We start from the raw sequence: 18,247 nt of genomic DNA, 5'->3' as shown, positions 1-18,247 counted from the left end.
ACTTTTGGGCCAAATATTCTTTGCTATCTGGGGCTGTGTTGGAGATGCTGTGACCTATTTGTCTTGCCATCGTAATTTTGCACTTGTCACACACATCCTTGCGCTTGCCCAATTTTTCTTTTGCTTCCAACATTCACTTCAAGAACAGATTTAATGTCTAATAACCCCTTCATAGTTAACAAGTTTATCAATGTGAATTCCTTCAACAGTTTTAGTATTGTGGCTGATTTTTTCATATTATACACCATGTCTGTTAAAACACAAAGTAGCCAAAACACTGCATATGTGAAACCATACTGCAATTAATTTTATTGCCATGTTGATTTAGATTACAGATGCAAACAAACAAAAATAATTTTCACAATGGCTTTTAAAACAAATAAAAGCCTAATTATAAGAATGACATAATTTGTAATACCCCACGATTGAAATTTATACAAAAGAAATTATAAAACATTTGACATGCAATAAATACATTCGTTTCACTAAAAGCATTTTGTAACAATGAAAACAGTATTGACAATGTAAAGTAGAAAAATACTGCTTGGTTTAATTCATATTGCTGCTTTTTTTGGGGGGGGGTTCAAAGTCACGTAAATCTTGCAGGAAGGCACCTGAAAGTGCTGAGTTAAATTGTGTTATATTTGAAATAAGTTCAGAAAAAGAAGTAATGGTGATCACTGAAATCCAAACAGACATGCTGGTGTGTTGGTTGGCTGGGAAGCAGTGGGAACGTCCACAGTCAGCTGAGCTTTTTTCTTCCTTTTTGTCTCTAAGTCCTAATGCAATTACTGTCTCTGAATGCCTCTGATTCAGGTCCACTTCCAAACATGTCTACTCTCCATATTGGCTCGTCTTTATTTATTTTTCTTTGTGTATTTTGCCACCACTCTCACATTCTCACTGTTTTTTTATGCAATTATTTGGTGAGCAGTGTGTGTGTACATGTAGAGGCATAGATGCCCTGTGTGTGTGGTTTGTAGCCTTTCCTGTCATGACAGTGATATGCTGGCCAGCTTTTTTTTCCTGCTCCAGTCCATCAGTCACACAGTCTGTGCTTTAGTAATGGTGTTTCAAACTCAAAGCGACACTCCAAAAGGAGCTGGGCAGCCTAATTAAATCTGACCTAATCTGGAACAGGGAGCACTGACAGGGCTGCCTGCCATCCAGCTGTGTGTGTGTGTGTGTGTCTGTGTCTGTGCATGTGTCTTTGTGTGTGTGTGTGTGTGTGTGTGCGCGCAGTCATGCATGACTATCAGTCTCTCGATAATATCAGCCACTCAGTTCTGCCATTTTGTCCGTGTTAAACTTGGCCTTTTTGTTTACATGCTTGCAGCGCTAGGGCCGGTACACAAAGACAAACAAATTTATGGGCAGCTCTACAGTTCCTGTCCAATTTGCTGGTTGGGGCTCTGCTCTGTCCGTTTCAGAGCTCGTAGAGCTACAAGTGCCAATCTAAACAGGCTGAAGAAAGCCTCTGTGGCCATGACTCTTTGCTGCAGGCACACGGAGGGCCTGTTCTTGGCGTGGGAAGATGGGGTGATAATTTGAAGGCCTGGTAACGTGATACCCACGCTCAGGGCACAAGCTTTATAATGGAAATGTAACACGCAGTTCGCTATGATGCTGTCATTCAACGCCGCTCCAAAAAAGAAAAAAAAACAACCTTCCTATAACAAAGGACCATGTCCTCGCTTTAATGTTCAAGAGGCACAGAGAAGAGTCCAAACCTGTTTCTGAAGCTGAGAAGCGAGTTAAAGTGGCTGGAAAGCATCAGTACATTAATCTTGTGTTTAATCTTGGGTTTCAACATGTTGCCACTTCTCTCTGTCTACAGATAAATGTGTCAAAAAAATACTCGTGGAGGTGACGGCATTGAGGAACTACTTTTGCGCATAAAAACCTTTAAATCAATGTTTAGCGGAATAAAATATTTTGCTTTCCACATAACGTAAACCTCCTGTATCAACCGAAGTAGTATCTTTAACCATATATTGAGCTTAAGGACAATTAAGGCGTGTTTAAGATTCTAATGAAGCTCATGCAAGGCTGCATGTTCCCTTAGCATCTTTCTGAGTGCCTTCTCCCTCATCCCTGTCTGTTTCCTCTTTATATCATCAAGCATTTCCTTATTCTCAGTGCTCCCTCTTTTATCTCCAGCTCGGTATATTTTTGTAGTTACTCATTCTGAGACAATAGGCTCGTCTGCTGTTTATTTGCCCAATCTTGCCCCACAGAGAATAGGAACACATGCCTCAGAGTTCACCGTGGAACTTGATCAGGGCGTGAAGGGAAAGAAAGTAGTTGTTCACATAAACATTTAGACAACTGTCTTCTTCAGCATGAAGAACAGCTGGACGCCACTTCATCAGAAGGCGCGGCTGTGGGCTAGTGGTCAAAGTGGTGGGTCAGCCAGTGGGAGGGGGCGCTCGGGGGATGCTTACAGAGAAGCAGGAGAAAAGAATGCTGAATTAGACTGGGAGAAGGAAGGAGGGATGGTGAGTGGGTAGAGGCAGAGGGAGCGGTGCAAGGAGAAAGAGGGAGAGAGAGAGACTTTTGGAGCTGAGCAGCCGCAGGGCGAGTGCAATCATGAGGCGATGATTTCTCCAGAAATGGGCCTTTTTTATGAGTCAATGTGAAACAGCTGAACCCAATAAAGGCCATTGAGTGTGTCAAGGCTCTCTCGCACATGCTCCCTCTTTCTGAGACGTGAGAAGAAACGATGGACAGATGGACAGGTGCCTTGTGGGTCATAACTTAAAAGCAATCAATCTACACAGGCAAGGCCCAGGCTGCATCCTTACCAGAAGGCTTGGTTAAGTCCTTGGTCATAGAAAACTCACAGTGTTATCTGTGCACGGAATCTATACATGGTAGGAGCTTGCAAAATAAGCAGAAACACAACATAGATTGCACCAACTGTTGCAAGGAAGTGAGTGGTTTCAAGCCATGATTGTGGATAAGAAAATTCTTGAGAACCTCTAGGGTATGGACAAGATAAATTTATCTCAGCAGCTTGCAAATGATCGTCCTAAAGTTGACAACTCTGAACTGTACCACTGGAGCCCTGACGGACTGGAATCAAGCCACTTGTGGGACCGCAGTGACCATCTTTTAAACACCAGCCGTAATGCAGTAATACGCTTTTGATTTGGCTGTTTATATGTTCTGTGAACACACTCTTCACTGAGTAGATTCCATCGATATAAACTTTAAGGCTGGCTTCAGTAAGCTTTGGTTTCTGCTCTGACTGAGGAAACTTCCTCAGACTGAGAGGAATATTTCCCTTGGACAAGCTCATGAAGTATGGTTAGCAAAGTATACTGATCCACATATTTCACTTCATCTCTCAAGCTTTGCTTTTCTTCACTTGGCCCACTCTGAGGATGCAAGGGTTGACCAGAGGGTTAAAAGCTCTCTGTAAACTATCAAACACTGTCTCTGTCCATTATTAAAAAAGAAAAAGGCACAATGTAGATGCAGGAGAAGCAAAAGAAGAAGAAGAAGGAAAAAGGGCTAGCACAAGGAGGCCAGGTATTGCATTCCTTTTGTGAATGAAGAGAAGGCTTAATTTAGGTCTTCCACTGTCGGGAGAACACTGAGTTTTCTACCACAAAAACACTCTCACTCTCTCTTGCTTGCTCTCTTTGCTCACCCACTATCTTCATCTGCCTATCTGGCTTTGAGAAGAACCACACCACACATCCTGTGGACTGCTACTATCGAGCCAAAAGTTCACGTCCCCTGCTCAAATCTGCTCTTTCCCTCAAGTTCAACGTTAACACATGCACTCTTTATGCACTCAGAAAGATCCCATATGCGCTTATAAAAGGTGCAGCAAAGGTTTGGTTGGAGCAACGCCAAAGAACAGAAATCTTCAAATACAGGCCTTAAATCCAGTTTCCGGTCCTGGATTTTGTAATCGTTGATAGTTAATTGAACGGTTGATGTAAGTAATTGGCCACCTGCGGTGACACTCACAAGTGGTTCTAAATCTCACAAAAGAAGAGATTTATTCTTTGAATAATCATTTCTGAGATGTTAATGTTAAACCTCCTGCTTGGACTTTCCTTGATCTGTGGCAGGAAGCATTTAGAAACCTTTGTTTTCAAAAGTGTAGAAAAAGACCCAAGCATATCACCTTTCACATGACACATTAGCCACATTCCAAACTACATTAGAAGTCACAGCTATGCGCACGAAACACTTCATAAAATAAAAACCTTCTCGTTCTCTTTCCTTTACAGTTCTGAAACAGGAGCGGAACATTTCTCTCTCTCTCTCTCTTGTTTTATCTGTGGGGAAGCAGGAAAGAGATTGAGAGAGCAAGAGAGAGCAAGGTTTCTACCAGAGTGACTTAATGAATGGTGGGGAAGGGGAGTGTGAGATTTATATTCCCACCACTGAAATCCACTTCAAATAGACTGTCACATCTCCTCAATGTGTATTAATACGTCTGCGGTTGCTGCTTGTGCTGTTATGATAGCGGTAATATTGTTCGGAGCCTCGAGGCTGTAGATTTGTATCCCGTTTACACTCTGGGTTTCATCTGGATACAAACAAACCCATGTGCCCAGACTGTTTTTGTGGACGCGCGTGTGTGTGTTTTGCGAAATTAAGTTGGGAGGAATTTTTGGATCTCTGCTATCCACTTAAAGACTGTTGGGAAATCGCAGCATCTGTCTTGGCCCCAAACAAGCTGGTTCCTTGTGTGCGGTTTAATAGTCAGTGTATACAAAGCCTCAGTGCTCCTCTGCCAAGGCCTCAGCTGAAGCTCCTTCAGCCACACCCTGAACAAACGGGTCAATCAACTTTCTAAACTATGCTTCTCCCTTACCAACTCGACCCAGTGTTTATCATTGCAGGGGAATTATTGATAAACACATAGCATTTTATATACAGCATAACATTAACATTGAGGACTGATGTAGCCGTCTGCCACTGCTCAAGAAGTGTGTGTGTGTATGTTAAGTTTTTCAAAGTCATGCTACTTTCACTGGAATACTTAAAGGTGTAAGGAGAGGGATATTATAGGAATAGCAATTTTTATCACGAAAGCAGTTTAATTACTCATTTTGCCTTGTAAGGCAATGAAAATGTATAATTATAAAATTATCATATTACAGCCTGACCACAGTCTTTTTTTTTCTTTTTGGAAAGATACAAACAAATCAGTCAACAGAAAAAAAAAAACATTGTTAATGATTACATAACCATTTAAACAAAATTGACAACAACATGATCATCATTCTTGAAATAACCACAGGTTCAAAAAAAAAGAAAATTAAATCAGGACAACTCTCCCTTCAGAAGGTGTGTGTACGTGTTTGTCTCGGTGCAAGTTTGTGTGTGTGTGTGGGGGGGGGGGGGGGGGGGGGCTAACCTATTGCTGAAGCTTTGTGTCCCCATATAGAAATGGGGCAGGTCCTGAGGTAAGCACCAGTTTCACTTTTCTTTGGTTATAAAGAGTGACCAAAATAAAACAATATAAAAAAGGACACCTTGATATGACAACCTGCTACAGAACAAAGCCTCTGGAGTACTGCAGGTAACTCCAGAACCTGTAACATGTTCAGCATATTCACTAAGGCTGGAAGGGTCATTAGTCCTGTCACAGTGCATTCATGGCTTATAGTCTTCACATTCACCTACTGAGGTTGTAATTGTCACTAGTGGTCAAAAAAACTCCCCTCTGATTAGAAAACAGGATCAAGAGTAAGGCCTTTATGTTCTTGGAAATATAAAAGAAAAGCTTAAGCTTCAGTGTGCCCTATAAAATATATATTCCACATAATTAAAAATGCCAGTATTTTAGGTCATTATTTGCACCAATGTGGCAAAGCAAAATCCCTTGATATTCCTGACTTTGGATAATTGGGTGTGTGCTGTGTGTAGCTTATGGGGCAGGAGCGTGGATGGATGGTGGAGGTATGCCGGCAGCCTGTAGATCACAGCAAGCGTTTAGCAGCCATGAAATCTAGGATCAGGCCGACAGACAGTGCGAACAGTCTGAAAGAATTGGGGATTTCACAGGGCTTATCCTGAGTGGAGCAGCTGCGGGGAGCGTGCCGAGCCCTTTCTGTGCTCTCAGTGTCAGAGAAAATGCCTTGTGTCTAATCCTCATAGCTGTCACATTAACAACTTAGTGTGTGCGGGCATGGGGCAGCTTCTTTAACCATTAAAGTGAAAATGGAACAGCACCGCGGTTGGATTTGCACAGCACTTTGTGATTTCTTTTTTTTTTTCTTTGCAAATGGATGCTGACGTGCTGTGAATGCTGTTAGATTCATCATTTATCAGATGGTGTGAGCTACTTGGATAGAGTTTATATACACTGGCTGTGGGGAAAGGGTGCTTTTGTTTCGCTTGCTATTTGTTTGGTTATGAGTGCTATTGGAGGTTGGCTGCTTTCTTTCGAATGGGTTCACTGTGTCCTCCCGGAGAACACTTTTGGGCTACGTTGTAAATATTACCCGATTTCTAAGGCTACACCCATGCTTAGACTATCGAACCATATGGACAGAAAGCCATGGACACAGATTACTGTGTCATGATCTGAGTATGTGCAATGATATCCCAGATGTGAGCTCACAGGGCTGTGCTACTTTTTGAACAACAAATTTCAAGACACTTGGTTGGATGTCAAATAATAGCTGGGGTCAGGGGGAGTGGAAAAAAACAAAAAAGGTTGAAGGCCTCTGCAAAAATAATTCAGTCTATGTAAGACACGCTGGATATCACTACACTGACAGGAATCACTGCATCAATGCATAGAAAAGCTTAGATCACTTTACCAAAGTGCTGGAACAAACACTGTCTTCACTTAGTTGCTCCCTTTTCTGTGGAAAAGCTGGGCCGCTCAGCAAAGCAGGAAACTGAGATACAGGAGATATCCAGTATTCCAAAAAATGTATTTTAAGTCCTTGAAAACACTATAAAATCCCAAAATGTGGCTTTTGCTTTAGTCCAGAATCCCTTCTCCATCCTGGAAAGAAGCCCTGGAAATTGTTCATATGTGCTTTTTTTTTCATTCTATTTACACTAATAATACTTAGTACACAGGTTTAGGGTATGATTGCAACTCTCTTTTGAAACCTCTTTTCTTTGGCTTTTGCGTACAAAAAAAAACAAAGAAAATAAATAAAAACCATCTCTTTTTGGTTTTCAATTGATTGTTTGGCTCGGAGACTGAGCAAAAAGGAAGTTGTTTTATATAAATACTGCACTGCTACGTGAGTGTGTCCATGGCTTGGAGCGGATTATAAATAACAGTTCTCCTTTTAGGAAAAATATTTTTGAACAAAAAAGCAAGTACTGCATGTTGTGCAGAGAAAGGCACTCTTAGAAGTCTGTCTGTGTGCATTTTAACTGCTGCCAGTCTTTGGCCTCCTGTGTCTGAGGTGCAGGTTCAAAACAAATTTGAGGTGAGAGTTGAAATACTGTGCGCAGCATACAGTGACGTGTCGTAGCTGGGCCAGCAGAGCCGTGGCATTTGAAGGCAGGGTTAGCAGTTACCTCTCTCTAGCTGGGGGAGTAGCGGTCAATGGTGCGGCCCTCTGCTGGGAGTGGCTGAGGGGCAGGTGGCAGTGGAAGAACATCCATCTTGTCATGAGTGAGGCCCAGGTGCTCGGCAGTCAGTTTGGACAGTGGGTAGAGGCTCTCCATGGCCTTGGCATCAGCCAGAAGGTGCTGAGAGGCCTGTGCGAGAAGCTCTGAAGCCTTCTCCTGCTTCAAGCCCAGGTGTTCAGCTGCATATTTGCTGAGGGGGTAGATGCCTTCAGAGAAGTCTATTTTCAGCTTTCCATCAGCTCCAAGCCCCCCGCCAGCACCACCACTGCTGTGCATCTTCATGTGGCTGATAAGGTTACGCTGCTGGGCAAACTTGCCACCACACACCTGGCACTCATAGGGTTTCTCGCCTGAGTGGATGCGCATGTGCTCAGTGAGCCGGTACTGCCGAGTGAAGCGCATTCCGCAAGCATCGCAGGCAAAAGGCTTCAGACCAAGATGACTGCGCATGTGGCGCGTCATGGTGCCTCGCTGGGTAAACTTTTTGCCACAGATGCTACAAGGGTAGGGGCGTGTCAGCCAGTGGGTTTTCTCATGCTGCCGCAGGGTGGCTGGGTCTTTGTAGGACTTGTCACAGGAGGAGCAGCGATATGGACGGATCATTTCCCCAATGCCCATAGGGTGCAGGTTTTGCCCTGATTTGCTGTCTGGAAAAGGACTATGGAGACCACCAGTACTGTTCAAGCTTAAAGGACCATTGACTGGTTTGCCTGTGCTGTTGCTATTGCTGTTGTCCATTTCTCCTCCAGGGTTGAGCTCCTCTTCTGCATGAGTCTCAACGTGGGCATTAAGCTGCTCTGAGCTTGGGAAGCCCTTGTCGCAGGGGATGCACACGTACAAGTTATCTCCGAAGCTCTCCGGCTCATAGGGCATGTATCTTCCACGTGCCCCGAGAGGAGACGGCCGGCCCTCGCTGCTGCCTGTCTCCTCGCTTCCTGTTCCATTCTCATCTTCTCCATCACAAGTCACGCCCCTACCATAGCCTCCCTCATTCATCTTCTCTTCACCATTTTTGTGGTGGTTCATGTGCACCTCTTTATCCTGGTCCCCCATGCCCCCACTGTCATCTTCATCATCGTCTTCATCCTCATCATCCACACTGTAGGGCATTGGTTCATTTTTCACCCAGCGGTAGATGCTTGGGGCATCCCGGCTGCGCTCCCCTGGCTCTTCGGAGGGCTCAGGGCTGGCGGGGCAGGGGTATGGTTCCTGGCCCTGGGAATTGGAGCGGTGCAAGTGCGAGACATGTGAAGCAAGAGGTTGGTTGAGGAGGGAATAGGAGTGTGGCGTGAGAGAGCCAGCTCGGTGCACAGTCTCCATTTTCCCAGCCCCTTCACTCGGGCTAAGCATGGGGCTTGTGCGGTGGCTCAGTTCTCCTTCGGGCTCCTCATCGTGGTGGCCAGGGTGCTGGGATTGGGAATTAGGGCTCTTCTTGGACAGATCTAGTCCATATATTGGCGAGCAGTTCCTGTCAGTGGAGGGTAGTCGTAGACCTGGCTGTGACGGCAGCGCTGCTTGTGTGGGAGGATAAGGCTGTGGGCCTGGTGTGGAGCCTGGAGCATAAAGTTCTCCAGCATGGTGGGGGGCCAGTGGGTGAGAAGGTAGGTCATCAAATGGTGGGCCTCGTGGTGTATGGCTACCCATTATGCTACTGGAAAAACAGGGCTGTATCACTGGGGTGGACACCCGCAGCCGGCTGCCCACCATCCCGCCGGGACCCATTTTGCTGTAAGGCAAAAACCCAGGTGTGGGCCGTAAGTGGTATTTCCCATTTCTCTTCAGCTTTTTCTTGCATAGTGCCACCAAGTCCAGCAGCTGCAGGTAGCTGGCAGCTGCCAGCACCGCCCCAATGTTGGGCTCTGTAGGAGATGTGGGGTCACCTTCACTCAAACGTCCTGTGTAAATATAGTCAAGGATGACTCGGAAGACTCCTGGACTCACCATCTCGTGGTCCAGGTTTATGAGATTGTCATGGACAACAAGCGATTTAAGGTAGAGGCTACTGGCAGCCAGAATATTTTTATGAGCACGAAACAGAGCATTCTGCACCACTATAATTACATCGCACAAGAAGCCCTTAGTGCGTTGAGTGTTCAGTTGCAAGAGGAGGTGCCTAGCATGACTTGGGACTTCCATGGCATCCAGCATCGTCTTCAGTCCACCACCTGCAACAGCAGAAAGAGAAATGGAAATATTATTCAACAATCTCACACAGATTCAAGATCACCATTGGGTTTTTAGGTGGGTGTCAACACAAAACATCATCATAGAAATCCTGTGTTACGCTTAGGGAGAGCTGGAAATCAGCACTGTAAACTGATGCTACAGTTCAGAAGGAAACTGCTGTGCCAATCCGTCCTCTTTAATATCTGTTGCTCTGACAGATGACTAACAATGAACATTACTCAGGAACCCAATAGGAGCACCTGAGCCAGGATCTACTGTGGGTCTTTGGCTGGCAGAAGAGGTTGATGTTAAAAGCACATGTTGCATCGTGAGCCCCAGCCTAAACCTGCTTTACTTTAATACGTTTTTACAGTATGTGAAGATTAAGCGGAACTTCAGAAGAGTTTACATTTACTCTCAATGAAAAGTACATCAGAAGCCCTCTTCACATCAGCTACAGCAAACATAGAATGAATTAATTGTTATATACATACGTCCATGTTCCCATCCTCGCAAAAAGAAATTAGCAAAAAAAAATGCATGGGGGAAAAAAAGGGGGCAATATAAATGTGTTTTCATATTGCTGTCTTCCTGATAAAGCATTCCAGAGGTGGTGTGCAGAGTTTTAAAACAAAGTCAGAGTGAAGGGTTTGCAAGTGTGATGAACAGCAGGTATAAACCAGTGGGGACAAAAATGTGTCCAATAAAAGATTGGACACTCAGCTCCCTTTCAGCTCGGTCAAATAAGGAACTACAGACACACTTACTGTAAATCTTATCAAAACTCCAGGGCTCAGGAGTCTGACTCAAAAACCAATCTTCTATCATAGTTAAATGTAAATGCTGACTTTTACCCAGGATGTTCACAAAGAAGAAAAAGAGAAGAAGCGCCCCGAAGGTTCCAGCTCCAAGTCGGATGTACTAATCCCCCTAACACAAACATAACAAACTGTACAAATTTATCAGGATGTATTGTTCAAACACTATTTCATACTGGCACTCTGTCTATGAGATAAAAGGGATTTCTCAGGTCCCTCAGGGCTTGGTTTCACTGATGGGAAACAAGCAGCTAAATAAATAAGGCCAGCCATAGTCATCTCCTCATCACTTCATCCTCCTTTTGTTTATTTCTTTGTATATATGCTTCTTGGAGGAATAAGGAAGTTTGGATTTGTAAGCTTCAGTTTAATTTGACCTTTAGGGTTTTAATACATGTCTGTCCTTCAGTAAATTCTCATTTCAACTTTTTCATCCCAGAAAGTCGGAGAGTATTTGGTCACTCACACTTAACTTTTAAAAAAATTCTCATCTTAACTTTACCACAATTCTGTTTTTTTTTCTTTTGGGATGGGGGGTGTTTTTTTTTTTTTGTTTTTTTTTTTGTAGGATATGAGATAATTAAATTTTAATTAAGTTCTTTATTTATTCATTCTGAAAGCATGTCAAATGAACAACAAATTATTTGAGTGGTATCTATATACAGTCCTGTGCAAACTGATTTTAAATGATTTATCATACAGTGCGTTAGAAAAACAAAATGCCGTTTAGCTTGGATGCACTCAAAGTAAAGTTTGTTTTCAGAGAGGTAACTAACATCTAGTAAACTGGATTGAAGCCACCAGCCGGTGCATGGTGTTATTACATTCCATACTCAGCACTCTGGATTTATTAATGCAAAATAATGTATCCAAACGCTATTCCTTTATTCCTGTTTTTGGAGAAAATAAAAATGCTAACAACTATTTAAATACATTATTTTCGGGAGTCTAAAGCTTTTTCACAGAACGATAGGATCTCTCTCTCTCTCTCTCTCTCTCTCGCGCACACACACACACACACACACAGTAAAATCCCTGCGCCCAGCTGAACTAGACCCTAGTCTAGATTTACTGCCCGCTCCGTGCTACAATAACACGTCATAAACAAACACAATACAAGCAAACATAACAATTCCATCTAATTAATTAATTATGAAACTGTAGAGAAATACCTCCAAGGATTACCACCGAATACCAATGAGAACATAATATAGATGTATACAACACTGCGGGATATTACAGGGCAGTCGCCGCATTACGTGAAAATGGAAATGAATTCCTCAATTTGATATGCACCTGATCCAAGAAGCTTCAGAACAGCTCGAACTTTGTGTATTTTTTAATATTTTATTTATTTAAATAGTAACCTGTATTTTTTATTTTTCAATGCGATACTTTTCTCTAATTTTAAAACCATGTTTAATCAAATGAGTCCGCACTGTTGTACACAGTTGTATGCACTTGTCGAAAAGAAATCTGTTTAGAGTTACACTGCAGAGCCATAGCTGAATGGTATAAATAATGGAGACAGCACCTCAAGTGTTTTCCCAACGGAGAGATCACACACTTACACACGTCTCATCACCTGCAGGTGAATTTAAGTTGGAATAACTGCTGCCTCCAGACCTTCCCGTGCGACCTCCCTCATACTTTACCAGCTGTCTTTCCCCTTATTTTGTGTTTCTCGGTTTAATTCAGAGTCTTGCTCAAGACAGTTTACTCCAGTGCACACAGAAAAATAGTCTACTGTCAGTTTATTCAAACATACGGGTTCAAACACGTTCAGAATAAAAGCAGAAGTCAGGGTGCATTTCACTTTTACGCTGCGTTGACACGAATTCATCATTTTTACAAGCTTTATTTGAACAATTCTGTCCCCAGCTTTCTCATCCACTGCTTAAATCAAGCGTTAATAATCCCCTGCTCATTTAAAAAACATCGTGCTGGTAATCCCTTACAATCCTTTATTAGCCTTTTACATGTTACCTTTAATACTTCACCTGATCTTTCTAAAGGCGGTGTTAAAGAAGACGGTGAGGTTAGATTTAATAAAGCAGGATTCGTTTAAAAACTTGAAGAATGAGGCGGCTGTGGCTTCGGTGTCTTGTAGCTGTGAGTGTCAGTATCTCGGGTTAGCGACTGTGAGACTGTGGGTTTGCTATATTTGGTCTGCTGTGTCCATGAGCGCTAATACGTTGCGTGGCTCTCATTTTGAAGCCGGGCTGCTCTTCATTAACTCTGTGTTTTGTCTGCGTTGTCACCTCGCCGATTTAAGGCTAAAGGGGGCTCTGCTTGTCTTGGAAAACAGCTCTGAGGAGTTCATCCTCCCTCTTAGCGTCAGACTCTCCGAATCAGCCCTAACACCCCTGAGGGACAGCTTCAATCATACAAGGCGATATAGGCCTGTCCAAATCCTGATTCTGCAAGCAACACTTCAGAGTTTAATGCTCAGACTAAACACTGCGTGGACACGTATATGGCGGTGTGTTTGTGCTGCATTTACTCATTACAGCGTGTACGTTAACACAGTTACTGTACTCCATTACGCCCAGTGTTGACATGTGCTGGTGGGATGTACCTTATTCATGTGGAACACATTTAGACTATAGTGCATTCTCACAAATGCTTCATCTGCATGTAAGTTTCATGTTGTTTTCTGTTGACTTTCGTTGTAGTAATAGAACTGTAAATCTAAAAATGATACGAGTTAAAATTATAATAATAATTTAAAATGCAGTACAAAACCATAGCGTTGTTTGTAACGCCACTTCATTGAGTTTTTAGAAAAATGTACTTTTCACTTAGCAACAGTGTGTATGTACTCAGAAGTGCAATATCTTCTTGAAGGTCAAAACATGTTTTCTAAATAAGTTCTGAAGGAACTACGCATTCACTTCGCTTCTGAAAAATAAAGCAGTTTAAATATTTGTAAGCACAAAAATGAAATACACCTCATTACGTCAAGACAGTTCATAAGCAGTCAGAAGATAATTATGGCGTAATTATCTTTCAACTTCCTGACAAGGTTTACTGACGATGCCAATAAAGTTGGACAAAGATGGATTTTGAAAGTTAGGGATATTTATTTCCTGTGATTTCATTGTTAATTAATGACGAGAGTCTGCTAATGAGACCATACACTTTGGTCTTTCTAAAACTAAAAGTGGCTGTTGTCGTTGTGTCCTGAGATTTAAGAGCAACACCAATCCGTGTTAAATTAATGGTCTCCACTAAAACTCTGACAGACTCACTGAAGGCACAGCAGCGGGATTTTTGTGAATGAAATATACAACGCCCTTTAGCAGTGAAGGATTAATTAATCGAAACGTTAAGCAAGACGGCTGTTTTTTTCTTCTTCTTCTTCTTCTCCTCTTTATTCAAACGGCTACTGCAATTCCGGTCAGTAATGGCGGCTCAAACCGATTAGTTAAAAAAATAACAAATAAAAGCCCAAACACCTCAGTATGTCCTGTGCTACCTTCAGCCCACTCCAGCGAACAAATCTTGCTTTCTGCACTTTACACGGACAGCAACAGAGCAGAAAGTTACACACACTTTCTCTCCAGTCACCCATGAGGAGATGGATGTGTTTCCAGAGCACATTTCCGAGCTAATTTCAGCCATTTAAAACCGCTGTTGTCAACAGAGGTTTCAGTCGCTTAAAAATATTCCTTGTCGTTACCGCTGAATTATTTTCAATATCCTCATTAAATAACGTGCCCAGATACCCACATACAATAATTAATGATATAAAAATGGACTAGTGGGCCCTTAAACCGGGCTTTTATAACATCAAATCTGCGGTTAATATCAAGCAGAATTACGTTCCATAATTAAAGTTATATTAAACATACATTCACATTGAGAGCTTAAACACGTGAACTGATGATAATATATCCGTCCTGTTTAATTATTTATCTTCTTATTTCACTTACAATTTATCTATACCAAAGCCAAAAAAAAAGCATTATTCTCTTGAGAACATTAGACAACAGTCTGTCCGTGTCCTAAATCCCATGTGCTATTAACTTGCTTTGCGTTTGTGTGTAAAATTCCTGCATCTCTGCTCAAGCTGTGACCCGGTGCTGCAGACGATAGATGAAACAGCAGAGAAAATAGACACTATAACAACCTGTCTCCACACCTTCATTAGCAGGAGGCCACTAACTCGATTCTGGAATTAAACTGGTTACGCCATTAGTCTGGAACAAGGCACGACAGCGTTCAGCTGGGGCACATACGAGAGACAGTCAAGAAAGTAGACAGTAACAAAAAAGCTTTAGGACCTTATTTGTACGAAATGACCAGTCGCGGAGAGAACAGTCGTTACTGTAAAAACAGCAGCATTTAAAAGGACATCGTGCTACGTCTTAATTGGTTTTTAAGCAGCGCGGCGAAAACATGACAATCACGAAAATGCCGAGAACCCCCCAAAACTAAAAGCAAGTATAAAAGGGACCCAAAAGCGCCGTAAAGAAGAGTAGGGTGCTGCAGTGTATATAAAGTGTTGTAGGAGTTTACCTGGATGCCCGAACTCTTCTGCCATCCGCTCTAAGTCTCCCTTCATGATCATCTCAACTCTCTTCTGCAGTCATTTCTGACGTCTCAACTTTGAACTGCCAGCCTCCAGAAACCCATGCCAGTTTTCCGAGTACGACTGCCAGCTCTTTTTTTTTGTTATTAATTGCTACGAACTTCTGGTTGCTCGCCCTCCTTCTTCTCCTCCTCCTCCTTCTCTCTCTCTCTCTCTCTCTCTCTCTCTCTCTCCACCTCTCTCACTCCTCCTATAAAAAACCCTGCTTACTCCAGCATCAGTTTCCTTCGATTTCTTTCTCTCTATCTGTGATTTGCTTGGCTGCTTTTTCGGTGTGGAAGCACCGAGAGGCGAGTGGAGAATGATGATAACTCAGCCCCTGTGTGTGATGTCAGGCTATAATAAAACTAAAAGGTAAAATCGAGGGCAGGAACTTACAATGACCCCAACTTGAACTGCAGAACACGTCGCTCCGTCTTAAAGAGACAGGCGTTGTAGTGTATATCACACAGACCTGCCTGACGTCCACCAGCAGCAAAACACAAACACACATGCAGAAATGTCACATTGTAAAAACTAAAAGCCACATGCTGCTGAGACCTATTTATTTATTTATTTGTTTATTTATTTCTCACTTAAATAAAATCATCTACCTAACATCAAGCTTTCAGGAAGCCTGGTGGAAACAAGATGATTAATAAATCCTTCATTAAACACCACTTAGAATGCCTCTTAAAATCATGTCACTTAAACTTTTAGTATTTGAACTGGGCATGAAAATCTGTGTAAAAACCCCAGGGGACAGATGTCTTCCAGAAATGTGTTCTTGATTAAACTGTTAAAAACATAGGTTTATTTGTATTCCTTAAATTTCACACCAAATCATATAAGCTATATAAGCTATCATATAATTGCTTAAACACAACTAAATTTAACTATAGTCCCTTCTTAACAGGTCTATCTCTTAAATAAAAAATGTGTCTGTTGATATTTTTATCATTGTTATTATTAAAATAAGTCAGTGAGTTTTAGGCTTATTTCTCTGACTTACCTCACTCTATAGCAGCTAATGGCAGAATAAATGTCCTCAGCGGCTGTGTGGTTCCAAAGGGAGATATACACATAAGACTGGGTGTATAAATTAACGTGTTTCTCTGACACATACTGGGCTGTGAAAACGCACCATGAATATGAATAAGGTGAGCTTTGCTGAAATAAAGTCCTGCACAGATCCAACATGCACTTCCCATGCAGCAGGTTTATATCTATTTACTTTAAAAGCTGACCTGCTTTATTGAAGTGTGGAACACTCATTGATCATAACTATATAGTTAATGTCAACAATAATAACCAGATTAAGAGATAATCTGTAAATCCAATGCACTGCTTTGTTCTCATTTTTTAGGTCGTAGTTATCACTCATCACATGCAGATTTACTCCTTAATTTCACAACTTTGGAACTGCAGTAGGCCTGCCTCCTTTAGACACAGTTACTGCTGTAAATTGGATTAAGTAATTAAATAATTGTTAATAGATCTCTAAGCCCAGTTGATTTTTTGATCTTTTTTTAATTTGTTTTTTGAGGGAGAGGGATATATATATATTTTATTATTATTATTATTTATATTAATCATTATTAATTTATTATTAATGAACACCCGGTATATTTATTATTTATTAGACATTATTGTTAACGTTTTTGATGCTGATATTAATACATTAAAAAAAATGCTCAAGGTCAACATCATAACGAAACAGTAATATGGTAGATAAATAAATAAATAAATACACACACTGCATATTGCTCGTCGTCCTCTGTGTGTGTGTGTGTGTGTGTGTTTTAGAGCACCTGATCTCTGCACAGGTATCCATAGCCAACAACCCCCACCCTAACACACAAACACACACACACACACTCTCTCTCTCACACACACACACACACACACACACACACACAGAGAGAGAGAGAGAGAGAGAGTGAGAGAGTGAGAGAGAATCTGAACTCACCTCGGACTCATGTCTGAAGCCCCGCGCGCTCTGCTGCGTTCTCTCTCTCCGCGCGATTCCCCCATTCAATTATCTTTCTATCTTTCTCTCTCTCTCTCTCTCTCTCTCTCTCTCTCTCTCTGTCTGTCTGCCTGTCTGTCTGTCTCCCCCCTTCTTTCTAAGTTTTTATCCCGCGCGTGCAGCAGCGCGTCCTGATCGCTTGTGCTCGTGCTCGGGTTGGGACGCTGCGCGCGCGACACCACGGAGCGGACGCGGACGAATGCAGAGCGCGCGGACAGCGACACCTCCCGGCGCGCGAGGAGGAGAATTCACTCACCACTGGATCCCAGACCCGATGTAAATTACACTACAGTGAGGAGACAAAAGCCCTGTTTAGTAACTATGTGTACTCCCTGCAGTGTATTACAGTCCCTGTCAGTTCTGGAATAAAAATATACATTAGAAACAAAATAGCTCCTGCTATTTGAGTTTGAGCAGTACAGACATGCTATACCAATAACAGCCATGGGGCAAAATTCCTATTAATCTTGTAAGTCACTCTGGAAAGAGCATATGCTAATCTTCCAATATGTAAGTCTACATAACATTGTTATATATATATATGTATATTTGATTTGTTTGGACATAACGTTGTTACTCCTTCAAACGTGTTAACATATCACTTTTCAAACGTTTTTGTACAGAAAATCACTGTACAAAAATGTGCCCTTGTCACAGATTGTGGTTCATCACTGAGATAAGAGCAGTCACTGGGAGGGAGGAAGGGAGAGAGAGAGAGAGAGAGAGAGACTCACCTTGGCAGAAGCTTATTCCTGTCACTGCTTGCCCCTGACCTTTGAGTCTTTTTAACGGCTGAGTACCATCCGTTCCAGGCCTTTTCCCTTCAAATTGCTCAAGACGGAGATGCTGTTCTTTCATTGGAGTGGTCAAAGTCACAGCAGTCCAGCTTAAGAGACGGCAAGGTATTGTCTTTCACTTCCAGTTTCCCTTGATGAACTGGTGATAACCTCGGTGACACAGATAGGCAGAGCTATACAAAGGACAGATGCTGGGCCTCCAGCACCTGGCTGTTTTTCAGTTCACTTTTAACATTAGAAACGTGGTATATACAATTCATAAAACACACACTGGCTTAAATGTGACCGAAAAACA

At 42.3% G+C, this 18,247-nt stretch overlaps 1 protein-coding gene across 2 annotated transcripts; it reads right to left on the bottom strand.

The window, feature by feature from the left end:
• Positions 1-336: 336 nt before the first annotated feature.
• hic1 (hypermethylated in cancer 1) lies at positions 337-17,168 on the bottom strand. Of its 2 annotated transcripts, none has more exons than XM_066664282.1 (2): positions 17,096-17,168; positions 337-9,734 (listed from the first exon to the last, which is right to left on the bottom strand). In XM_066664282.1, exon 2 carries the CDS (start codon positions 9,715-9,717, stop codon positions 7,522-7,524), a length of 2,196 nt encoding a protein of 731 aa, XP_066520379.1. In that variant the 5' UTR covers positions 9,718-9,734; positions 17,096-17,168; the 3' UTR covers positions 337-7,521. The 2 variants fall into 2 exon arrangements, with proteins under 2 accessions (XP_066520379.1, XP_066520369.1); XM_066664272.1 differs by lacking the exon at positions 17,096-17,168 and adding an exon at positions 15,075-15,236.
• Positions 17,169-18,247: the final 1,079 nt, after the last annotated feature.

Source organism: Hoplias malabaricus, chromosome 1, assembly GCF_029633855.1.
Source record: "Hoplias malabaricus isolate fHopMal1 chromosome 1, fHopMal1.hap1, whole genome shotgun sequence".
NCBI lineage: Eukaryota > Metazoa > Chordata > Actinopteri > Characiformes > Erythrinidae > Hoplias > Hoplias malabaricus.
Note: the sequence above shows the minus strand (reverse complement) of the source record. Positions and strands in the feature narration are given on the sequence as shown.